Genomic DNA, 24768 nt, shown 5'->3' on the forward strand with positions numbered 1-24768 from the left:
GAATGAACCAATTGATCCTAATTCCATGCCAATTCGTTTCTCCTATCCGCCAATGATGCTTACAAGCAACAGCACATGCAACGGCTGTTCACAATAATCCACCCGCCTCCAGGTGATGTCTGTATACTGTACTGTAAGGATGATGTAATTACGAAATTGATCAGACCATTACGAAACCATGAAATGACATCTAATATTTCTGTTTCAATTTCCCTTTGAAATTCCTCGGTCTTATCCCTGCTGTACTGCCCTAGTGTAATATACAGTGTGGAGCTGCCAAGAAACCTTAGATGTGTATTGACATTACTCCGCACACATTTCGGATTGAGCTATCTGACTTACAGCGAAGATATTGTCTCTTTCACAAGGGACGGTAAGATAAGCGAAGGTAATATTGCCCTCGTTTCCACCAATCAGGGTTCGGGATAATCCTCGCTGGCTCCCCTTCCCCCAAGTCGGAGCTAAGCCTGCAACCTCATTTTCTCTTCCGAGAATCCCACAGACACCACAGAAGAATCGATAGGAACCACGAAAGAGAATAATAGAAAGAAAGCCAAAATGGTCAACGTGGCTGGACGATCCAAAGCATGTCTCACATGCAGGGCAAGGAAGATTAAAGTTCGTATCCATGGACAACAACAAAGCGCCGCGGCCGTTAGATGGACTGACACGATCTCGGTCCAGTGTGACTCGACCAAACCAGAATGCACTAACTGTACTCGAAACGGTCATATTTGTCGGGGCTATGCGCGCCCGCGAGTCTTTGTGAACTACGCATCTACCAGGGCAACCCAGGAATTAGCCACGGTACCAGGGGTGAATATAGCACTGAAAAAGTGGCGAGTTTATGTTGGCGACCAATCGCGATCAGAAAACATGGCCAGGGCTGATACTCGCATTGCGGCGAGTCCAGACCCAAGGCCCAGTGAATGTATTCAGTTTCTTGCTCGATTCCTTGACTCGTTTTGCCCTGGCGGTTATGAGTTTCTCGCTCCCTCGGAAAGGTCCGCCCATTTCTGGGTCCGTGAACTTTTCACTGTGCATGGCCAGTCCGCCCTCTTGGACACAGCATTTTCAACTCTTGCCACCACATTCGTCAGCCAAAGCAGCCGAAATCTCCAATTACAGCGTCAGGCAGCCATGCTTTATGACCGGTCACTCCGTGAACTCGGTCAAACAATGAGTCGTAATGAGGCTGCAGCAGATAACCGCGTCCTGGCATCCATCATGTGCCTGGCATTTGCGGAAGTATGATTGAATAATATGCAGCCCAGTAACTAGTATAGACAAGCTAGGCTAACAGCATTCCATACAGGTCTTCAGCCCACTCCGAAACCAGGAACACGGCTGGATCGCTCACAATAAAGGCGCGTGTGAGATAATTATGTCCAGGGGAGATGCCCTTCTCAAGACAGAGCTAGGCCGCAGCATTTTCCTGCGCTTCCGTATCTCCGGAGTAAGCAGAGACTTTCTCTATATCACAACAAGTGTATATGAGCTAACGATCGACATGTTGCTAGCTTTACGCCGCAATTGGACGTCGGGAGGCCTTCAGTCTAGCTGGCCAAGAGTTCAGCCGGCTTTCTAGATTTGCAAATGCAAACTACTTTGATTTTCTAGTGGAAGAAATGATGTCCATTCCCCAGCTCCTGAAAGATATGAAGGACCTCGCCACGGAGACTGTGCATGCAGTGGTGCACAGTAGGGCGCAGAAAATCTCAATCCACGCAAGTGCAATTATGCGTGCTATGTTCCGCTGGCTTGCAGACTTTAGGCTCAAGAACCACCCGCATCCCTGTGTTTGGTTTGAACCACTCCGTGATATTGCTGAGAGCAGCGACCGGCCGCTTTATTCAGAGCAGCTGAAATTTCCCAACCTCCTTGTGGCCCAAGCGATGATCCATTATTGGGCAACCATGATCATACTCCTGAAATGCGTGCTTTTTTGCGCCCCCATTGTCGGCAATGTCGCCGCGGCAAGCCCATTACTCGGAAGAGAACCCAGTGGCTACCTAGGTTTCTCACCTGCCAATAATGCTAATGCCTGCAGACAAGAGCCGACAGGATCCGGGCTTGACATTGAATTGATCCAGTTTGCGGATGCAATAGCCTGTTCTGTGCGGTATTGTACGAGTGAGAAGGCAGGGGCAGCAGGACCTCTGGCCCTTCTTTTTCCTCTTTGGGTTGCTAAAGATTTGCACGAGAGCGGAAACGATACAGCTTCTCAGCAGAAAAGTGAATACTGCCTTGGAGTGTTTCGGACGCTCATGGAGCGAGGAGTGAAGTTTTCGGAGCCCTTGCGAAAACACTCGCCACCTCAATGATTCCCAATAATGTATTCTGTGATGCTGCCATATGGACAATCATAACCATCCATGACTAGATTTGACATCTGTATGCTTTTGAGAACCGTGAACAGGATCGTAACCGTAGTTTTCAGCGTATGCATTATTCTTTCTTGTATTGTCATCTTTTTATTTTTGTTCTTTTTAAGGAAAGAAAACAGAAAAGTGGCATTACAAGAAGAGAGTGTGATGTGCTTTTTGGATTTAATTCAAACGGCATGGATATACATGCTTCCAAGAAAATTACAGTACAGAAGCTAGTGTACTCGTCTACCGAGCTAGTGTACTCGTCTACCGAATACTAATACTAGACTGATGGGCGCTTCGCCAAGGGAAAGCCAAGAATCACCAAACTAAGCCTCGAGCCTAGATCACGGGATATCTTTCAGCCTCGCAATAACTAACGCGAAAGAGTAATTCCTATTCCTTGGCTTGGGATGGTGGAATTCTGGCCTGCCTCTGTCAAATAGTCTCATCTAGGCCCTAGTCTTGGCCGGTCTGACACGTCGCTATATGGGGTTTTTTAGCTAAGCAACTATCTACTTGATTATTCAAGTAAATTGAGCTTGAGAGCCGATTGGAGGGATAAGATAAGATAGCTGGACTTCATTTCCACAAGTTGACGTTGAACTATTTCGCTCCCTAGAGTGCAGGTAGTTATCTTACTGCTAATTATAACACAAATCCTCTCGGTAACAGGTATAAATGCAGGCGCCGGTATTTCTGAATACAGAGACAATTTCGTCCTTCTACCAGTCCCTTTTCCTGCTCTTTGTGATATCGTGAATCAATTATCTCAAATTTTCTCACCAAAATGGACAAACAGTCTCCAGTGTGGTGTATTACCGGTGCGAGCTCTGGTTTTGGGCGCGAAATTGCACTCTCAGCCCTCCTGCGCGGCCACCGAGTCATCGCAACCGCCCGTGACACCTCCAAGATCCCAGACATCGAGCAAAAGGGTGCCTGTGTCCTGGCCCTCGACGTATCAGATCCTTTTGAAAAACTCAGCGAGTTTGCCTCGACCGCAATCCAGGTCTATCATCGCGTGGACTACCTGATCAACGCCGCCGGTTACATCCTCGAGGGCGCAGTAGAGGAGGCTACCCCGGAAGAAGTGCAGCGGCAGTTTGCAGTCAATGTTTTTGGTACAACAAATGTCATTCGGGCATTCCTTCCCCATCTTCGTGCGCAGTCGGTGTTATCTGAAATTGGCGAGCAAGTACACATGCAGGGTCATCGTGCGACCATAGCCGTCTTTGGTAGTCTAGGCTCGTGGGTCGGCGGGGCAAGCTATGCATTCTACGCTATGACAAAATCGTGCATGTCTTTACTTGCAGAGTCTCTTAAAGAAGAGCTGGCTCCATTTGACATCCAGGCTACCGTGATAGAGCCGGGGTACTTCCGAACGGGGCTTCTTAATCCCGGAGCCAAGGTATCGACTGTGAACAGGATCCTCGCGTATGAGGATGAGATAACTCCATCGGGGCGAGTGCGTAAAGGTCTGGAGGCCCATAATGGTCATCAGCTTGGTGACGTAAAGAAGGGGGCCTTGTTGTGTGTCGATATTCTCACTTCGTCGGGCATTGCGGAGGGCAGAGACTTGCCTTTGAGAATTGTTCTGGGCAGTGACTGTGTGGATGCCATCAGAAATAAGTGCACATCCACTCTCAACCTGATAGAATCCTGGGCGGAGATATCTGTCCAGTCGGATTATGTGTGAGAGATATCTCGTCAACAGTTATGCGCAGCAAATGGAGTATATTTCTGTCAGTAGTGGTATGAATTTCACGCCTTCTGAAAGGCCGCCAAAGTTTATTCCAGTAGAGCAAGCTTAGTAATACGAATTTCATCTTAGTTAATTATCAGAGACTCTTCAGAACAAACCCTGACGAAGCTGAATGGCGGGTTGACTCAAATCACACGCGCACAAAATGATGTAGCAATATTTTATGATGGTCTACTAAATTCCATTATGAAGGGTGGTATAAGTTCTAAAGATTTTCAACTCTCATGACAGAAGAGAAACGAGTACTTATAGGTTGTGTAAAAAGAGAAGGAATGACTGCATCCAAGTATGTACCTTTCAAGTCAATCACAATATTGTGCATTTCTTGGGTAAACCGCAAGGACCCCCGTCACTCACCTTTACCTTTGCGGGTTGACTCTGTCCATGCTCTGCCGTTTGGTCAGATGGTACACCTTTCCTCTCTTTTGGCAGGTCGTCTCTATCATGTATTCATGTGAAAGCGACCTTGGATACAGCCTGATAGAAGGCCTTGCCCTGCTCCTCCGCAATGCTAAATTCAAGTGCAGTAGGCTGACGAGAGCCATCGGCTGACTAAGAACGCAAATTTCTGTCAGCCAGGTCAAGATGCGCAGCCTGTAGGAAAATGTGACAAAGGGGAAAAAAAATGTAGAATTTAACCTACCGCAAAAGTCCCAGCACCCCAGGGGCTCCCACCATGGATTTCCTCCAGATTGCTAAGAAGCGGAAATACGGATTTGTAGCCAAGAGGCACATAAATCATACCGTGGTGTGCCAGAGTGCTCATAGAAGCAATGCAAGTTGACTCCTGCCCACCTCCAAGGGTTCCTGACGACACAAACAGTCCCGCATATTTCCCCCAATAACCGCCAGTAGCCCAAATGCCGCCTGTCTGATCCCAAAAGGTCTTCCACTGCGCGGGAAAATTACCAAATCGAGTAGGGATCCCAAAGAGCACCGCATCGTAATCTTTCAGTGTATCTGGCGTAGCGACGGGGTACTCGGACTTAGGAGGTGCGTACATCTTGTTGAGGACCTCGTCCGGAAGAGTCTCCGCAATTCTGGACAGAGAATCAAAATCAGCTGCTGCTCAAACGGGGAGGACTTCGAGACTCACTGGTAGATGTCCGCTTCACCACCGGCGTCTTTTATTCCCTTAGCCTCAGCCTCGGCCAATGCCTTGATATGTCCGTACATGGAGTACTAGGATAAGCGTATTCATTAGACACCGAATTCCCAAGATCCAAAGGAATAGAGAAAGTGTTCTTTGTTATGAACATTCTGTGATTGGCTCTCAAATGACAAGAAAACATACAAATACGACAGCAACCTTTGGAGCCATGATGAATGTCCACAGGAAGACAGAAAGAGGTTGTTGAGGTGCTTGTTAGATAAGGGAGATTGAATAAGAAGTCTTCAAATCAGTAACTGGATGAAGAAAAACAAGTTAGGTTTGGATCTGAACGTTTATATAGTCCCCCCCCCCCCCCCCCCCCCCTTCAGGACGTCTACGTTATCTGTTAGGGGGGAGGTCAGTTCCACAAGCACGATGAAATTACTGAAGGTACGGCCTAGTTTAGATTAGTATACGTGACGTTTAGCAGCTCCATTTGTCATTGATTGAAAATCCGGGCAGGTGCTTACACTCCAAGCTAAAATGTTCTAGATCTGTCACTTACATGTCATGACCGTTACTCCGTAGTATACATGTCCTAACTTCGCCCAATCTAACGCAATGTAGTTAGTTTGCTAAGCCTCAATCTAAACTAGGTTTCATTCATCTCGCAATTCTCACGCGCATGAACTTGTGTAGAGACCGTCTGAACGACTTTGGAATTAACCCCGCACCTCTTACAGGATGTTAAAAAATCACAAAATGAATGTACTGTAAGTAGGGCCCGGATGAATGGCGGTATAACCGCCGTAATGTTAAGAGTAACTCTTTACAATACAGGAAATCTCTGAAACTTGACAAAGGGAAATATCTAGCCAAATCACACGACTTGATAAAGCTCAAAATTACGGCGACAAAGAAAGAGAAACACCACTCCTTTTTCCGGCAGATTGCCTCCTTGCCAATTAATTCGTAAAGAGTTCTACACCATACTGTATTGATTCATGTGTCATGACGAGTACAATCAAACGGTATCAATAATTTGGAGATAAGGTCACGTGATTGATGCGACTGAAAGAAATGCAAGCTAAATCTAGCCATGGGAAGGGCAACCTTGAGGTGTCGGCGCTCATGGTGATACGCTCATCATAGTGACGCCCGGTGATTCTCGCCGGTAGCTTCGAAACATCTCAGCAGAATCCGATTGCTTTCGCGAATCACATCGTACCTGGCATCTCTCGTTAGCTTACTAGCAACTGCAAGCACGGTCCTACTCAGCTTATATGAACTTACCCATTGGTAACGTCAAGATGGTCCAAGGGCCCCTCGATGTCTCTACCATCTGGTAGAGCACTCCGGACGTGTTCATCCAACTTTGTTTCGCCTCCCAAGAGGACTGACGAAAGAGCATGAATCTCCACAACGCGCTCGCGGCGCAGCGTTTGGAACTTTTCAAGTCTTCTCGGGATATCCTCCATGTTTCTAAGATTGCTTAGCAGTATACCAAGGGCAGCTGCGTCTTCAAGGCACTGGCAAGCTCCTTGGCCCGTTGTCGGAAACATCTGCAGAAGATGCCGTTCTAGTCAGTCAAGTGATGCAATTTTTCACCATTGTGAAGCAAGCATACCGAGTGCATAGCATCGCCAATCAGGACCGCCTTGCCTTTTATCCACTGAATTGGGGGACCAGTAAAGTTGATGTCCCAATCGGACGATGTCCCAAGCAGATCAAGAGCCCTTCTAATCTTGGGATGGAAGTCTTTGTACTCCTCACAGAGTTTGCGCCGTGATTCTTTTTGATCTGCAAATAACCAAGTCAGATTTCCCCACTCCTGAAGCAGCATTCAGCAAAAGCAGAATCGGGGCTATTATACCAAGCTGCTGTCTCCGTGAAATCCGATATCCTGCCTCTAAATCCTGTAGGTCGCCACTAGAATGACTGATTAGTTGAACGGGCGAAAGCGAGCATTGTGGATATAGGATCAGTTTTACCCTCTACACGCCCACCATGTCAATAGCCTTTTTCCATCAGTGAAGGCAGAGAGATGGCTTTCCTTCGATCGAAGGAAGGGACCAAGAACCTCGTCACTAAGAAAGGTTTTGGTTGGGGTTATTGAGCGGCATACTCGAATTGGACTCTTCAGCAGCTTCGAGTTGCCACCCCAGCTCTCGTCTTGTCTCACAACTGACTATGAATTGGGTTGAAATGAGCGCTGGTAAAAATTACTGATACAAACACAATCAACATTGCAAAACTTACTTTTTCACCATCCGCGCCAATGATTAAATCTGCGGTGAAGCTCGACCCATCCTCGAAGAAAATAGTTCCTCCTACTATGTCCTAGTCCCATGGTAGAAATTAGCGAATTTTTCACCCATAAAACCCCAAGCAGCAAATTTATATCATACTGTTTTCACAACTCCAACACCAAGTCGCATGACGATCTCCGGGCCTTGGTCTGCTCGATCCAAGGCGAGCCTTGTCAATTCCGCATGCATATCGGGTCGATATAATACTGCCCAGCGATCGCCCCATCTCTAATAATTAATGATATAGGGTCAGCTGCTTACCTATCTTCCCTTAGACCAGCCTGCTGAGGAAAATTTACCTTTAAATGACTTTCTAAGGGTATGTCAACCAAAGTTTGCAGTGTAATTCCACAGCTGACTATGATCTGGGCGTCGGCAATTGTGAGTAGCGGGAACTTAGGCAGCCTGAAGAGGCACTAATCAAAGTTACCTTCTGGCAGTCAACTGCTTTGGCGTTTTTATAGTCAAATCCTGGGTTTGTTTCGAATTAGCCCTTATGTGTGCTAGCCCTTTCCATGTAGGTGTTGGGTCCGCGGAATGTTCGTACCAAGAGCAGTAAGGACTCTCGCTCCGTTCGGCGCAATAGAGATTGCGAACCCTGCCTCTTTGAAATGAGCTGACCTTTCGAATATCTTTCCAAGCGTAAAGAGTATTAGTGGGTGAAATTTCGATAAATATATCATTTTCAGGGAACAGACTGTGACTCTATGGCCAGATTTTCGGAGGCAAAGAGCAGCAGCAAGACCAGCAAGACCACCGCCGACGACTGCAATTTCTAGCGCTATAGAGGAACTCATATTCCATGAAACAGAGAGAAGGAAATTTTTACCAATAGATGATGGAAAAGGAAAGTTCGAGTACTCACAATCCCCTTTATACCCCCGCCCCGCGTGCTACTTCGAATAAAATATGGGAAATGCATGTACCTTCAGTCAGCTTTCCCAGCTGGAGTGCGAGTTTTTCCGCATTAGCACTATATCTAGATTTATTAGGCATAGCTGTCCTTCCACTTAGTATGGAGAGGATCTCGCTCATTAATTCCACAGAGGGTAATTTGGATGGAAGTTCGACGCTTGAAACTTTATGTGGGATTGTAATCATTACTAACTTACACAGGAAACTTTCACTTAATAATACGTGGCGTAAGTAATAGTTACTTGATTGATACATACCGCGCTAGTTCGACGCTCTGCGGTCTGGATTGCTGACAAAACACTTTAAGTAACTAACTAATAGTTAGTTAGGTTAATTAAGAAGGTTAGTTAATCAGTGAATTATTCCCGAGGACTACTAAGCAGACTCAAAGCGGAAATAGAGGGGTATAAAAGGGACTAAATTTGGCCGTGACGGAGAGACAGATGAAATCTTCTCCAATTCTCATTTCTTGCCATCGCTACTCAGTCAATCTTGCTCACGGAATCTATCCATTGCTCACTAAAAATGTCAGAAATGCATAATACGGCAGCGTGGCTTCCAGCGGTGGGGGCGAAATTAGAGCTGCGCCCTGCGCCAGTCTCTGAACCGGGACGAGATGAGCTCCTCATCCAGGTAGGCGATATTAACGACATGTGAGCCCCGCCACACGGCTAAAAGATAACCTCCCCAGACCGAAGCTGTCGCCATTCAACCAGCCGAATACAAAATCCAGGATGGTGTCCTTCCGTTCCCGTTGACATACCCCACAATCATTGGCTGTTCGTGGTAGCCCCAAATACATCTGTCTATGCGCGGTTGTTAACTGTAGAGCAGTGTGCTTCGCTGGAAGAGTAGTCAAGACTGGTCCCGGTGTCACCAGGTTCCAGATAGGAGACCGCGTTGTGACAAACAGCGCAGGAACACTGCGCAATGACGCACGCTTCGGAGCCCTGCAGCAGTATGCGCTCAGTACACAACAGCTTACAGCAAAGGTATCAGTTGTCCGTCTCTTTCTCCTTCTTCCCCCCTCCCCCCGGGAAGTAATATATCGCAGTTTATAATACCATCTGCATTTAGATCGGCGAAGCATCTTTTGAGAAATCGGCCACACTCGCCTCCAATCTCTACGGCGCAATTAGTGCACTTCTTCTCCATCTGAGACTAGACAGGCCTGGCTCTGCTCCAGACCCACAGAATAAGTCAAAAAGAATTCTCATATGGGGTGCATCCTCCTCGTTCGGCGCTGCTGCCGTCCAGATAGCTGCCAGCGCCGGTTACTCGGTCGTGGGCGTGGCGTCCGGATCGAATGCCGCGCTGGTCAAATCGCTAGGCGCATCTGAGTTTGTAGACAGGACGCACAGATCTGCAACCGAGGCTCTGATCGCGTTGGGACCGTATCATGCTGTGCTTGCCGCAGCGGATTCAGCGAAGGACCAGGAGACGATCGGTATTATGTTGGCCGCGCAGGGTGGCGGCACGTTTCTATCTACTATGGGTGTGAGGGCTGGTGTGAAGCTGCCGGATGGGGTCACTGGGTTCTTCGCCCAGTTCTTAGACGATTACATGGACCCGGCGAATGCAGAATTCACCGGGTGGGTGTGGTGGGAGTATCTGGAAAAGGTACTGGCGAATGATCAGATGCATGTGCTTCCGTCTCGAATTATGGGAGGATTGAGCCAGGCTCAGCTAGCTTGGGATCTTCTCAGACAGGGACGTGTCAGTGCAGAGCGGCTGATCATTCAGCCTAACGCTGAGTAGAGTCGAGACCGAAATTTTATAGGGTAGATATTACAATTAAACAAACTGCTTTCCACTGAGAGCGATGTTCTTCCATACGATACTGGTCACCCAAAACACAGTATTTGATGCGATATTACTCAGAATCGTATTTTAGCTCTCAAGATTCACCCTATGGACGGTCCTAGGGTAATGGATCGGTCATCTCTTCGAATGGAGGATTACCGAAGAGCATAACCGAATTTGTACATCGAGATCGGTTGATTGGAGCGCACATTCCGTAATCGCAATTATTAATCATTGTCCTGAAGCCGCTGGATAGAAATGCTACAAACTCATGCCAAGGAATCAATCCAACTAAGAAACCGACAAACAATTCTTCTCGTTGATAAATTGACCTGGCAAATCGCTTCTAATATGGTGCTGAGGTTAAGGCTGAAGTTGGGGTTGGGGTGGTCAGCATGGCCAGATATTACGTTATATCCAGTAGGTGGTTACCAGAGGAACATAATCCAAATAATATGAGCAATCCAGCAACTCAGCTTTAATACATGGCCCACCCTCCACTAGCCGAAACAACCTGGCCAGTAATCCATTTGCTCTCCTCACTAGCAAGCCAGGCCACTACGGGCGCGATATCCTCCACGGTACCTATCCTGTTTTGTATAGGGGTTTGGCTTTTTTGCATCGCGATAGTCTCCTTGGGAATATTGTCCATCAGTTCCGTCTGGACAGGGCCCGGGTTCACACAGTTAACAGTATGCCCACTTAACCCTAGCTCAGCAGCCCAGCATCTTGTCAAGCCTTCCAGTGCTGACTTCGAAGAACAATAAACAGAAAGCTGCTTAAACCCATACCGCCCGCCAACAGAGCCAATGTTTATAATTCGCCCTGGGGCACGTAAATACGGTAGGACAGACTGCAGCATGAGCATGGGGGCGCGGACGTTGAGGTCGTAGACAAACCCAAAATCGGTCACTGTGATCTCCTGAAGAGGCTTGACGAGCTCAACGCCGGCGTTGTTGACCAGGATGTCAATGTGCTCGCCAAATTTCTGGATTGTTTCTGCGACGATTTTTGCTGGAGACGTGGGTTCCCGCAGATCGGCCTTTACAGCGATAGCAGAGGAACCATTGTTGAGCGCGTTGATACGTTGTATCAAATCATTCAGGCGCGCCTCACTTCCGGCCGATGTATATGTAATTGAAACCTTGATAACATGTTAGCTGATTTGCCCGTCGACTTTGATGCAAAGTAGTTGAAAAGCTCCTACCTTGGCTCCATTCTGCGCAAGTTCAAATGCAATGCGCTCGCCGATACCGCGAGAACCTCCAGTGACTATGGCTACTTTACCGCTAAGGCGAATAGCGTCATGGAGAGACATGCTGAAGGTGTGAGCTTGAGGAAAGACCTGGAACCTGAAAAGGGCGTGCCAAGAGCACAGAGAATGTAAAGTTGATCACAGTGAAAATCAATTCACTATAGACGTTCTTAAATCCCATAATCCTCCGCCCGGGGGACTCGCCTTTTATCATGTAGACGGGAAATTAACTCCGATGTCTCCGTGCCGGTAAAATCCGAGGACTCGCCTTTTATCATGACGTGTTTCATCTCGTGATTCTGGCCTTGGCGTTAGACAATCAGCGGCAAGCCTTAACTTTTTATGGTAAAAGATTGGCTTTGTGTACATTTTGTAAAATACGTCAAATTACAGTAATACAGTATTGTAGAGTGCTGACTGACTGAATGTTGACAATACGCCAGCTTCTCTTGGCCCTAGGCCACTACCCGTGGCTTGACCACCCTCCCCTTTGCGGGTGAGGGTGGTCCAACTTCCAACGCAAAAAACTTTCCAACGCAAAATCTACCATATTCTATCAACTTCAAATTACCACCACCACCCATAACTATGCTATAATTCATTAAGAATTAATTATAATATTATCTAAATAGTACTAGATTATATATTAAAAAGAAAATATTCAATTGGACCTACGTGGCGCGTTGAATTCATATATATATCCAGCGCATGGAGTAGCCGAAATCTATACTATCTGACAAGTTATATCCTCAACGAGCTATCTCCCTCTGTATCTACCTCGAAAAGGCCAAAGGGCTCAAACATACCCTCGATACTTCCATCCCATGCTGTTTGTTGGTTTTTCTCAGCGATTTCCCTCTCTATAGCCTCCCTACGAGCATTCTCTCTGCGTACACGCTGTACCCACTGCTGGTTCTCTTTTTCAGTCCTCTCGGCCATCCTTCTCTTTGCATCGCGCGGAGTAAGCACTTTGGCCTTGGTAATCTGCCGCTTTGACCTATTGGTAGAAGTGTACTCGGTCTGCACCCTTCTATACTTCATAATTACCGAATCCTTAAGGATACTCTCTTCGAATTCGGTGACAGTGAAGCGTTGTAAGCGCTCAATCCTTCGGTCAATCTTCTCTTTCTTCTCGGATTCATCTCCTAAAGGACTCTTAATAGTCCTTTGTAGCTTAATAAAGCTTTTCTTAACACTCCGTGGAGTATGTGGTAGTTCAATTGAACTAGATGAGAGGGTAGGTGATTCGTTAGACCGGGTACGGTCTATACCGCGCGCATCGTCCCCATTAATCTGGTCAAATCCTCGAAGTGGTACGAATTCCTCTTCCTCACGGTCGGTAAGAGGTTTAACTATCAATTTAGGGTTGAAAGGATAGATTCCACGCTTTCTAAAGCTTCCACGAATAATTGATGGTGTAAAGGTCTCTTGACGAATCTCTCGTATACCACGGAGGAAAACAGCTTTATCGGTAGGATTACCACCCCATTGAGTAACCGTACGATTCCAACTCCGAAAGTAGGTCTTATAGGTAAAGAAAGCATCTCCGTCCAGAGGTTGTAGGGGATGTGTGGCGTGGGAGATAAAGCAAAAGGGTAGGATTCGGGCTTGCTCGCAGTACTCGAAGAATTCGGAGGTTAAGTGTGTAGTAGGCTAGATTTTGCGTTGGAAGTTGGACCACCCTCACGTGCAACGGGAGGGGGGTCTTCAGCCACGGGTAGTATACAGACTCTAAGTTGTGCAAAGCCTCCAGCGCATTTCTTTACTACATACGTATGTCTTCCCCCCCCTCCTTCCCCCCCCACCGAACATTCTAGGCTCCAGTGCATAACAAGAACCAGCCCGCCTGTGAATGATAGTATGTGAACTATGTGTGACTAGATATATAAAATAATTCAGGAGGGTTAATAAATATCTTTACGAAGCTCCACCACTATGTCATTAACGATGTCTGGAGATTGCGGATTTTACTGAACTCGTGGATTCGTTACGGCTTTTTATGCATTGCTCAGCTCAAATGATTGTGATGTTTTATCTGCATTGTTAGCTACTATAGGTCTGTCGAGACTTACAAAACTGTCTTTGAAGTCATGTCACATAAGTAGCACGTTTTGACCATTGAATAAGAAGCGAAGAAGTGCTTTCATGAAAACAAACAGCTTAACGGCGCCTGATCTGGGTGTTTGGGTTATTCTACATATACTTAAGCAAATTAATATGGTGGTTACAGAAAAACTAAATTTATGACTCTTAACTACAGTAAAGCTACAACACGAGTGAATATAGTTGCATTTGTCGTGACAAAAACCGTTAGTCATTTAGTTATTTCACTACTGGAACCGTCTGAGGAGACTCGAGTTAAACGATGTTCTTGATAGAATAGTGGGAAAATGCATCTTATTGTGTTGATGTGAGGTGTTGGTGACATGAGTTAGGGTCAACGGGATCCGAGAGAAACAGGAATATTTGACATTTCTTCGATAGGTCTTCTTAAACCCTCTAATGCTCTTCTCATGAGAAGCTAAGTCTAAAATGCTAGCTCTGCGCGAGGAATTGGTTTCAGCTCACGGCAGATGACGTTAGGACAAGAGTTCATGTTATCATAATTAGTTTTTATGAGAAAATAGGAAACAAACATTGGCAGTCAGATGGACGAATGAGCTCGTTTGCGACAGCCCTTCAAAAAAGTTGAAACCCTGGGTTTAAGGGTCAAGTGTGATGATAATTCTCTAGCTATGCGAGTAGCCGCAGCTATTTGTAGTCACAGTAGCTGCCTATGTGCTTAGAGTGGTGGTGACAGCCTATTCGCTACCACCACAATATCTATATACCACGTAATTAAGGAGCAACTCGCGAGGGGTCAGGGCAAAGAATACACGCAGGCACAATATGCCCTGTCTTTGCCGTGCTGACGGCCTTTTTGCTCGGGAAATGTGAAAGTATGGGCCCGTTCTAGTAACCGCTATGGTCTTCAGTATGCTAATCATTTGATCCCTGCGTCGAGCAAGTGAAACGCGTATAAGAGTTGCTCAGTTATTAAATTCCACAAATTGTCATATGCCCCTCGATATCATAACATCTTCTGGTCTTCTGAGCTCAAAGAATGGCAGTGTGATATCATGTACTCAATGTCCCCAAGGAGGTGCCACATAGTAGACAATTCCATGCGCCACGGATGCAACAATTGGCCCGACCTAAATAAGAATAAGTATAGAAGTCAACGAGCGAATAATTTACCATCGGGCAAATTATGTCGACTTACCCAATGTATCCAGTGATAAGTCGGAAATGACGTAGCCACGAAGACACCGAAACACCGAGCAGGATTCATAGCTGCCGAAGCGAATGTGAGATGATTGCCTAGAAATACTTTCGAAATTTCCTTGGTATATAACTCACAAGCACCAGCAAACCCACTTCGCACGAACGCGGATGCCAAGCTCAACGTTCCAAGCACCATTCCGACCAAAAAAGGCGACAAAGCAGGCCCATATATTTTCCCTTGACGGGGGTCTAGCCCGACTCCAAAGGACAGGAAGATTAGAATCAAGCTAAACATGAATTCCAAAAGAAACGCTTCATCCATAGGGACCATCGATTGATCGATTACGCAGCCTCCACATGTAAAGTCACTAGCTCCGTATGCCTTACGGAGAGTAAACCCCGCTATAGCCCCACCGATTGACTGGCAGAGCACATAAATAGCCATTCGTGGGAATGAAATAAGACGCGCCAAGAAAGTTGCAATTGAAATAGCTGGGTTGAGGTGGCTACCACTGACGTTAGAGAAGGTGAAGATGAATAAAGTCAAAAAGAACCAATTAATAATTCCCCCGAACAGGGGACCGAGGAAAGCCGTCGTAGAGAAAATACCTGATGCCGAGGATGGCACGGTATTAGAAGACATAGTTGGACGCACAGAGATCCAGGCCGTCACAAAGACTAGTAGCATGGTACCTAGAATAATGAGATTAGTAGTTTCACTAATTTTTACTGCGACGATAAGGAAGGGATATGCACTACTCACCTATCATCTCAATGAAACCGAATCGCCACAAATCCAGATCCCAAAAGCCGCGCAATTTTGCTCCTTCGCGAAACGACATAAGAGGAGCCGCGTCGGGAAATTTTTTGAGCAAAGCTGCATTTTGGGGATCGCTGCGATCGACGACTATTTCCTGATTACCGCCAATTCTTCCGGCGAATGGTTGAATCACGGGTTTGAGTTGCGACGTCTCGTGAATTGATTGATGCTCTAGGTCTGATTGATAAATGTGTCGGGCCTGCTCAGGAGAGAGGGTCATGGTTGCGAGTGAGTTTATGGCAATGAACGCTAGAACACTCTCGTGGGTTGCTACGGTCAGGGTAACGCAATAGTAGAACAGTTGCCCTTGTGTCGAAGGAATGGAAGCAATAAATAAAATTGAGGTGTCAATACCTGGTATTCCGTTGACTTTGGGAAAATAAATGGTTGGTGATGGAGAGTGCTGTCGAAAAGGAAGAGGTCGTGATGGGGATCATGAGTTGTTGGTAAGATCCTACTCAAGATTACCTGCAAATAATCCTATTGGTGGTCTCCCCGTCGGTTTCCGTTCCCTTGGAAGAATACGTTGCACAGACGTTAATGAGTCTGCGATTAATGAATTATCATCAAACAAACAGGTCTGAAAGTCGCAAAGTAGCAATAACAGATCGATGGCGCGATGAAAGAGAAAGGGAGTGAAGTGGTGAAGCGGTAAAACGCTATAGCGACAAGCTATTTAAGTCTACAGGTACAGGACTTGGTGTATGCTCTAGTGCTACGGAATGATTATGATAATCTTATTTACCAACTAGTCAAATAGTGATTCTAAATACACCTTCGTGCATCTGGTAATAAGCGATTTCATCGAGGACGTGCAAATTCAAAACTATAATAAGGTTTTGTGTAATTATCTGTATTCTATAGCATTCCTAGAGTGCCATCAGTCTAATCTTTACGGGCGGCGCATTAATATGAGCGCTAGCCAAAAAGTGAGGTCGTTAAAACTATCTATTTAACCACGTTCACAACCGCCTGAAGTGCGAATCTTCCTCTTTCTATTACCGCTTCGGCATTGTATGCACGTCCCGTTCACTACGTATTCTTTTTGAAATTTCATATTGTTTAAATACAGAACTAGAAAAGTGATGATAAGAGAAGAGAATATAATTTGCTTTCTACATGTATACCACACGTTATTAACATATGTACTTGTAAGAAAGTTACAATACATAAGCTAGTATACTCGTCTATGGAATACTAATACTAGACTGTACCAGTCAAATAGGTGTTCGCCAAGGGAAAGAGATGAGTCACTGAACTGCGCCTCAAGCCAAGGTGTCAGGGTCGCGATAACTAACGCGAAAGAGTAATTCTTACTCCTTGGCTTAGGATGGCGGAAGTATGGCCTGCCTCTATTATCGGTTCTTATCCTGGCCCGCTTAAAACATCGCTAGTTAACTATATAAGGCTTAGTCTATCCACTTTACTATTCGAGTATGTTAGGCTTAAGAGCTGATTGGAGGGATAAGATAAGATGCAAGGACTAGTATTTCTGAGATACAATTCCGACTTTCTATTATTCCCTTTTCCTTCTCTTGTGATACCGTGAATTGATTTGCTCAACCAAACATCAGATTACCTGTACCGCTTAGTGTCATTCGCCCTTGAACCGGTGGAGTATTGACATCATAGCCCACTTGAGGAGGCGACGGGCAACATTGTCCGAGCGGTCGATACGCTCAATATGTGGGCGCGATTCCCTTAAACAGTGCCCAATGCAAATCCACTACGCGCCTAGCGCGAATCTAATGGCAGGGAGGTGCTAAGATCTCACCGTAATGGGAGGTGGCCAGGAGCAGATGAATATAACTGACCTATACTGTCCCACCACCGCAGCAACATCGACTTAGAAGGGGCTTGGCGTGGCACTGACCACCTTACGGTACAGAGAATTTCGAAAACAGATTCCCTCCAGGCATACACGGTTTCTTTCCTGGCGCCCACTCCGATTATGATAAGCCGGATACGGTAAAAGCTAGGTAATTTGGCTATTTTCTAGCCTAGTGATTGGCTGGCAGGGCCCCTTTGATTTCAAAGATCTAGGTCTAGACCGTTAGTAGGTCCGGAGAACGTGTGTCTCATGAGCGGAATTCGTTTTCGAAGACCATCTGGACATACTTGACCTTGCCCTAAAATATTTAATTAGTGCAGCAGAGCTGCTGCAACATGCAACTACAATATTTTGGAGGGGCACGATTACAGGACTGGATAGGGACCCACTAGCTAGTCTATTCTTCGTTGAGTTTCTTGTCTCCGACCAGCGAGTCACGCTAGGCTACAAAAGTGGCGACTACACGTGGACAAGCCTCAGCTTCACCTTATTGGTTGACAGTAGATTCGTAAGAAATCTCGGGCCTCCCGGGGAGGAACCTGTACGTAATGATGGTATCCGACCAGGGATGGTCTCCACAGTCCACATTCTAAGCCACATCGGGGGATACCACTCTTTCTTTCGTTTGCCCTGACAACGGAGTGCCTAAGACCTTTTTCCTTAATCGGCCATGAGTGGACCCGGGAACTCAAACAGCCCTAGAATGTCCTAGAGCTTTTACAGTAGAAATTTGTGTACTACTCCTCTTACGCTGTTATCTTACTAGCTCTGATGGACTAAATTCAAATAATGTGCGGTCCAATTGTGCCTATAAGTAACGGGTTAGATCAATAAATAACTCGAGCCTGTCCACATCAAAAACATGCTCCCTTCGTTAGTCCATAGAAACATTCTGTCGCAAGAACTCAAAACGCACTGCTCGGCATCTAGTCACCACTCACCAGTTAAAAAAAACAGATACGGATAAATACGATGGGAGACTTTTGGAACTCTCCAAGCCCTAGCCTTTTTGGTATGCAATACAAGGTCGGAGAGATGCAAGTACTAGGTTCTAGAATGGTGAGTCCGGCTTTTTCAATCACAGCGGAAATACATGCTCAGTCGCGAAGAACCATCAAGCAGGATGCCAGGAAATCGAGATCCCCTCCGCCTTCCGCACCTTTATCCCTCGCCTAGTGACGCCAGCTGAAGAGGACTGCAGCTTACAGTTACTGGAGGGTTATCAGATACACAAGCTCGACTCGAAAGTTTTCTCCAACACTACTATTTCGCCTTTGCCATCCACTTCAACTTCACGGGAAGGCCAGAGCTTAGTCACATGTGCAAGAGAAAGGGAAAGCCAGAAACTTGAATCAAGGACTGTAAGCTTCGTCTAACCCCGTATGATCTCCACCAAAGGAGCTGACAGTAGTCATTCGATTCCAGGTGGGGCGACGCACGCAAAACCGCGACGCGCAGCGCCGATTCCGCGGACGCAAAGAAGAGCGTCATCAAACACTCTTGCAACGCGCTACAGAACTCGAAGCAGAGTGCCTAGAGCTCTCAGAGAAATTCAACCAAAAGACTGAAGAAGTATCGAAGATCCTGAAGGAAAAAGAGGCCCTTACTAGCGAAATACAAGATCTACGTAAGCGGTGGCACCTTATGTCAATGCTGCTGCGATTGCCAAACAGGTCGTTATCACTGTCCAGCTTACTGGGGGCTGATTCGTCTTCAACTTCCGGTTCCAATTTTTGCTCTTCATCCTCACCGTCTGCGGTAAAAGCTGAGCCGCTAAATGTGTCACTGGAAGACTTGTTCGGGTGTCTGCAGGGTCTGCTCTTACCAAATGAGACGTCCTCCAGCTCCTCCCCTCTTTGTTCTGCCGCTTAGTCGTTTAACTCTCTTTTTCGTCCGGGGAAGGATTGACGGGACCTCTCTGTTATCTTTGCGGTTTTCTTTGACATTTTGTGACAACGTCAGCGAATTATAATTATGAATCTGCTCTTTGCTTCACGAGTGCTTAGTAGGTACAGCGTTAGTCAGGGTGATTATGAATTTCTCGGCCTCGAGCAATCGGTTTGAATCAGCAAGAATACTTCTCTCGCAGAGCACCGAGTGGCACCTGGCCGGGAAGACTTACCGCAGGCCATCTTTTGGCTTGACCGACAATCAATAAACTTCCGCGATGGTGTCCTCAGTAGAAGAGCAGCTAGCTATCCAAGCGATCTCATCTTGTAGGGGTCGGGACGGCAGTAGTACATGTCGTATCTCCTTCGAGCCTATACATGCATCCCTTCACTCTACGTCTTCTCAGCTGTCGATATCACAGGGATCCTCATGGATTAGTAATTTTGTTAGTAGACTGGCTTGAAGGTGCTTCTTCAAGTGTCCAACATCCTATCTTCGGCAATTGAAGACCGTCCACCATCTTCGGCACAGGGTGGTAGGTGTAGGTTGGTGAGGGGGATGGTGTCATTGTGTTGGCCGATGTGGTTAGGCGGCGTCCAGACGGCCCGTGGAGATCGCGAGTTATATTGAGGCACGCGCGGCTTCCAAGTTCGGCGTCCATTGCGGATTATCGGAGGGAGATTTCCCGCCCAAAAAGGAGGGATTGCCCCGGGGAGTGTGGCTACATTGCAGCAGTGCTATCCGCTGCGTGGTCCACCTCGGACATCGGAAGAGGAAGTGTTCCACGGTCTCTCTTGCTTGTCCACATGCACACCGTTCCGTCTCTGCAACGTTGATCCGATAGAGGTAACTATTGAGTCTGGCCATGCCAGTCCGGAGTTGGGCGAGCATGCTCGCTTCTTTCCACGATAATCGACCATATAGCTGTCGAGTATGTAATGGCTAGGGTTCCCGGGGTGTCCTGGGATTGGCATAACATGTCCTGACAAAAGTCGCTACTCGTCCTAGGAACTAGATTTTTGAAAATTCTATGACTGAGACGCCATGGCCGGCATATAAAGGTTAATCCCCTAACCAGGTAGGCAATACAACAGATTTGTCCAACCTCCAAGCATCCAAAACTTGCACCAACCGGTTATTATCTCCCCTTCCATGATCTCGGTTTTATTTTGTTTTTCAAGAAAGAAATAATGGGCCAATATTGGCTAGTGGTTTGCCCGTCCAAAAGCGAGTACACAACACAAGTACTCGGAAGAAAGTTGTCAGAATTGCTCTTTTCTTCATGGACCGTCATACTGTGTCAATTGATTGAAGACGAGTGGGCTGGCACGCGGCTTATATGTATTGGGGATTATCTAAGTCCAGACGATCTCCCAGCTACGATTCGACAAGACAACCTTCACCTGACTTCCAACGAGAGCGATACAACATCCAAGCCTCTTCGCTACGATGTCGTAGAGGAAAACTTCGGGCTCTGGTCTTACGAAGAAGACATAGAAGAAGACTTCGAAGAAGAAGTGACTGTTGTGGCAATGGAAGCATCTGTCAGACCCAAAAATTGAGCCCTGAGAAACTTGACTACCAGTCAATATGTCTTGGAGGACGAGCTGTCGTCTGGAATCACCATTGGCCAAATAATCCTGATGCGAATCTGCTGGTCGACTGGAAGTTCAACCGGCATTACGGGAGGAGGATATCTGGCCAGGGGGGACTGGGCTGGGCATGAGTTCGACATTGTAGACGTTGACAAGCTGAAGAATGAGAAATGGGAAGATGTTAGTGAGGATACTCGCGATGAGTTCAAGGCTCTGTGGTCAAACCATTTCGAAAAAAACTGGGAAACTGAATGGAGAGCTTGACACTTCATGAGCAGAAAGCTGTGAAATTAGTATCACCACTTCTAATATTTTGAAATCGGTTCGGAATTCTAAACTACAGTATATTGTAGATAGTCAAACAAACACAGATGATATTAAGAAAGCAATGAACCTCTCTAAAAGCGGTATTAAATGCGACAGCTCATCAGCTTAGCTTCCTAGACACACAGTGATGTCTCGCTTGGGTACTGTACTTTTGGGGCGAGATGTGTCTCTGTGGTGTTCGGGGCTCTTCATTGACTACTTGTAAGGAGTTAATGACTCTGTGCAAACCCCAGCATGCAGACGTATTATTGCAGCTATCTAGGCCGCTTAAATTGTCGATGCGAGTGGACGGCGCTTCCCCTTCACCGTTGCACGACTGACACATTCGACGGTCATTTCTAGCCCCACTCGGACCAGTCTGTGTTCACCACTCTCTTTTCACCACCCTCTCTTTTCACCACCCTCTCTTTTCACCACCCTCTCTTTTCACCACCCTCTCTTTTCACCACCCTCTCTTTTCACATTCCCTTTCACTGCTCTAAACCCACCTATTTCAAAAATCACCCCCCACCCCCTTTTCGCGGTCCTAGCGGCAGCTTTCGTTACAGTTCGGACAACTTTTTTTAGATTAGCGCTCCACCTTGGGCAACTACACGTTAAATTCGTACCATTGTGATATGTGCGATCCTGTAGTTATTCAGGTACTTATTACTGTAGAATTCGAAATCAGATTCCCCTCCTGACACACACGCTTTCTCTCCCAGCGCACCACTCCACTTACATTAGGCCTGATTTAGTCAACAACAGTCCCACCAGCCATCTCAGATGTATCTCTGGTACAACTAACAGTTATGAACAGTTGGACCAATAATTGACTTGGAATGCCTATGGTGTTTTTCTGGTCTAGAGGCATTGAATAGCATCAGTTAGTGTGTAAAATAGACTAATGTGCCCTCAAGCATGGACTTAACAATGAACAACACTACTATGAGGTCTACTTTGTCAGCCTGACCTACAGAGATTGCTGTGGTGGAAAGCACATCGCTGCTAGCACAAGCCCGCTCGAACACTACAAGTTCGGCATATAACTGGTTCGGCGAAGCTGAGCGTTGAACTCAGAAGATGACGCACAAGATCCATTTTACTGTAGCTAAGATACTGTACCAGCCTATGGCTTAAGTAAGTGTTAGTAAACGATAACCAACGGTGGAACGAGATAGTCAATCGATTGGTTCCATGCCTATGGCTGACGCCAGCTAATCCAAAACTTTTCTTGAGGTCGAGGGATGGCCGGAAAGATGAGGAGAGAGGTTTATCTACAGATGAAATATACCTCCTTTCAGAAAATTATGTACCTATGCTGAAATTTCTACAATGCCAAAGAGTGCGTTCTAAATAGTGGGTAGGTAAGAGGTAATTCGTGTACATTTACTTGGTGTTTTACTTGATGCTGAATAAAAGATCGTTTCGTGACGATCGCTCGACGAAGAATATGGGCAAAAATATTAAAATTATGAGGCATATAAAGCGGTGGGTATAATCCATGGGACACCTAACACCAGCTTTCATTAAGGATAAGGATATTGATTTTAGGTGCGGGTGATTGTCTACTCAGCCTCAATTTTTTTTCAGCGGGGATACTCCATTCTACAGTACGCGTCCAGTTTCCATTAACTTGTTCAAAACTGAGGATACAGTCAAAGACTACCATATTCAAGAATGCTTCGCATATATAAATACTGTGCCAGAGATCTACGTTCACCCCTCCAGCCATGGATTCTGTGAGCGACAGCACTTCAGTTTGCCTCGTGCACAGATGCTATTCCTTATAAGGGACCTAACTACCCAGATGACTCAGGTACGTCATTTATTTTTCCACAAGATCCCTCGGAATGATTACATGATATCTAACCGCAAAGACTAGAGCATGCCGAAGCGTGGTTCATCAGACAGATACTGTACCGGTGGAGGTAAGCGTATTCTCCCTACATCAGAAGAACTTCGCTGACTATTGGTTTTATTGTGTACTTTCCTCACAGCGAAATGACACAACATAATTATCCTTTGAAATAAAGGGCTGCAATAGGAGGACGGAATGCATCCCTTCCGCGTCAGTCCATTCCCCTCGCTAGCTAGCGGGCTCCCTACTATGTTGCTTTCAACTTACGTCGTTTCGTCTATCCACTGAATACTTCTTTCGACAAGGGATGGAGCAAACAATAACCGAAGTATGATGTCAGCTTTGAAGCACAACGAAGGCTTCAAGAAACGGCAGAGCGCCGCCATAGAGAAGCCAAGGAGCAATCCCAGCCCCACACTCTGTTTACCCCTTTCGATCGCTACCACATCTCTGCCTCAAGCGCCCCGAGGCGAGACAGATGCGACCCTCACGACCAAGCGCGAGGCAACCGACCTAGTGAGCCGACTTTGCCTACAGAGTAGTCCCTTTGAAGCTAGAGAAAATCCAATTTTAGTGAGTGCTGTGGCTTCTTTTGTTGACGAGGGGATATTATCATACCTTCGAGATGCTAAAATTAGCCAGCGAAAACCTTGTCAATTCTCGGGGAAATACTTCCACCGGAAACCTTGATCAGCTAACGTCAGCCCCCCAGATCAAGCCCCCAACCAAGACCGGTCGCGATTGTCTCAAGGGACCCTCGACACATCGATGGCCGACAACAACTCGCCAGATTATAAGGCTCTTTTTCTGCAGGCGGAACAGAGACGCAAAGAGGCCGAAGAGCAACAAAAACAGGCCGAAGAGCGACAAAAACAGGCCGAAGAGCGACAGAAGCAGGCCGAAGATAAAAGCAGACAGGAGAAAGAGAGACGAGAGCAACTTCAAGAGCTCAGCCGACCGACCACTTTCGTGGAATTCTTACGCCATTCCCATGATCTGCTCTCCCGACCGCTGAGGGTCGAGACACTATCCCGGTCGACTACCGGGAAAATACCCCTTCCCACGGGGAAATATTGCCCAACACGATTGGAACACTGGACCGACTGCTCAGCACTACAGTCGGAGCTTTTCAGGTCCGTCTACAGCTATCTCCAGTTAACACCCGCGGGGGCGCCTCATTTGTTCTTATCTTTGCCTGAGCTAGAAGGATTAGGCCGACGACTTGGACGTAAGCCTATGAGTAGCGAGTAAGACCTTGAGGCTTATAAGCGGTTCGCGGTGGAAGAGCACGTCAACGATATAATAACAGAGTTATGCAAGATACCCGCTGCTCGTGAAGAGTTCTGCCTCGGCGATGGCGTCTAGTTTAGCAACCATACGAATTCATTAAACGATAATGATGCCATTGCAGCAGATACAGGTCAACCGTTAAGTGTGCACCATCCAAGACCTAACCAATTCTGCATCCATCGAGTTGACGGCCGCAACACCACTCTCCTTACGACTGTCGAGTATAAGCCACATTATAAGCTTCCTGTCTTAACACTTCGGATGGGGCTTCGCCCAATGAACTTATGGAAGGAGATAGTTAAGTCAAATAAAGTACCCACGGACAAGGACGCGAAGTTACGGTACAATACAGAGCGCCTTGCCTACGCTACCATTATTCAAGAGTATCATGTCATGATCCAGGAA

At 46.6% G+C, this 24768-nt stretch overlaps 9 protein-coding genes across 9 annotated transcripts; 5 read left to right on the forward strand and 4 right to left on the reverse strand.

Moving 5' to 3' along the window:
• Window positions 1–876: 876 nt before the first annotated feature.
• On the forward strand, window positions 877–2324 carry N7496_005755 (uncharacterized protein; the record flags this gene model as incomplete). Its single annotated transcript, XM_056698684.1, has 3 exons — window positions 877–1248; window positions 1316–1456; window positions 1521–2324. The coding sequence occupies 3 exons, from the start codon at window positions 877–879 to the stop codon at window positions 2322–2324; spliced, it is 1317 nt and encodes a 438-aa protein (XP_056557209.1).
• An 835-nt stretch (window positions 2325–3159) lies between these two features.
• On the forward strand, window positions 3160–4065 carry N7496_005756 (short-chain dehydrogenase; the record flags this gene model as incomplete). The annotated part of the gene is made up of 1 exon (XM_056698685.1): window positions 3160–4065. The coding sequence occupies one exon, from the start codon at window positions 3160–3162 to the stop codon at window positions 4063–4065; it is 906 nt and encodes a 301-aa protein (XP_056557210.1).
• Window positions 4066–4581: 516 nt separating this feature from the next.
• N7496_005757 (minor allergen Alt a 7) lies at window positions 4582–5452 on the reverse strand (the record flags this gene model as incomplete). The annotated part of the gene is made up of 4 exons (XM_056698686.1): window positions 4582–4683; window positions 4775–5171; window positions 5228–5313; window positions 5426–5452. The coding sequence occupies 4 exons, from the start codon at window positions 5450–5452 to the stop codon at window positions 4582–4584; spliced, it is 612 nt and encodes a 203-aa protein (XP_056557211.1).
• Window positions 5453–6370: 918 nt separating this feature from the next.
• N7496_005758 (FAD-dependent oxidoreductase) lies at window positions 6371–7722 on the reverse strand (the record flags this gene model as incomplete). Its single annotated transcript, XM_056698687.1, has 6 exons — window positions 6371–6452; window positions 6518–6786; window positions 6852–7055; window positions 7350–7412; window positions 7484–7564; window positions 7633–7722. 6 exons carry the CDS (start codon window positions 7720–7722, stop codon window positions 6371–6373), a joined length of 789 nt encoding a protein of 262 aa, XP_056557212.1.
• A 1251-nt stretch (window positions 7723–8973) lies between these two features.
• N7496_005759 (zinc-binding alcohol dehydrogenase family protein) lies at window positions 8974–10206 on the forward strand (the record flags this gene model as incomplete). Its single annotated transcript, XM_056698688.1, has 4 exons — window positions 8974–9081; window positions 9140–9227; window positions 9283–9440; window positions 9526–10206. 4 exons carry the CDS (start codon window positions 8974–8976, stop codon window positions 10204–10206), a joined length of 1035 nt encoding a protein of 344 aa, XP_056557213.1.
• A 523-nt stretch (window positions 10207–10729) lies between these two features.
• N7496_005760 (SDR family NAD(P)-dependent oxidoreductase) lies at window positions 10730–11569 on the reverse strand (the record flags this gene model as incomplete). The annotated part of the gene is made up of 2 exons (XM_056698689.1): window positions 10730–11395; window positions 11459–11569. The coding sequence occupies 2 exons, from the start codon at window positions 11567–11569 to the stop codon at window positions 10730–10732; spliced, it is 777 nt and encodes a 258-aa protein (XP_056557214.1).
• A 3062-nt stretch (window positions 11570–14631) lies between these two features.
• Window positions 14632–15810, reverse strand: N7496_005761 (MIP transporter; the record flags this gene model as incomplete). The annotated part of the gene is made up of 4 exons (XM_056698690.1): window positions 14632–14700; window positions 14769–14866; window positions 14906–15463; window positions 15534–15810. 4 exons carry the CDS (start codon window positions 15808–15810, stop codon window positions 14632–14634), a joined length of 1002 nt encoding a protein of 333 aa, XP_056557215.1.
• A 5144-nt stretch (window positions 15811–20954) lies between these two features.
• On the forward strand, window positions 20955–21170 carry N7496_005762 (uncharacterized protein; the record flags this gene model as incomplete). Its single annotated transcript, XM_056698691.1, has 1 exon — window positions 20955–21170. The coding sequence occupies one exon, from the start codon at window positions 20955–20957 to the stop codon at window positions 21168–21170; it is 216 nt and encodes a 71-aa protein (XP_056557216.1).
• Window positions 21171–23841: 2671 nt separating this feature from the next.
• On the forward strand, window positions 23842–24324 carry N7496_005763 (uncharacterized protein; the record flags this gene model as incomplete). The annotated part of the gene is made up of 1 exon (XM_056698692.1): window positions 23842–24324. The coding sequence occupies one exon, from the start codon at window positions 23842–23844 to the stop codon at window positions 24322–24324; it is 483 nt and encodes a 160-aa protein (XP_056557217.1).
• Between the last annotated feature and the right edge of the window lie 444 nt (window positions 24325–24768).

The sequence above is a fragment of the Penicillium cataractarum genome (assembly GCF_028827025.1).
Source record: "Penicillium cataractarum strain IBT 29864 chromosome Unknown utg000004l, whole genome shotgun sequence".
In the NCBI taxonomy this organism is placed as follows: Eukaryota; Fungi; Ascomycota; class Eurotiomycetes; order Eurotiales; family Aspergillaceae; genus Penicillium; species Penicillium cataractarum.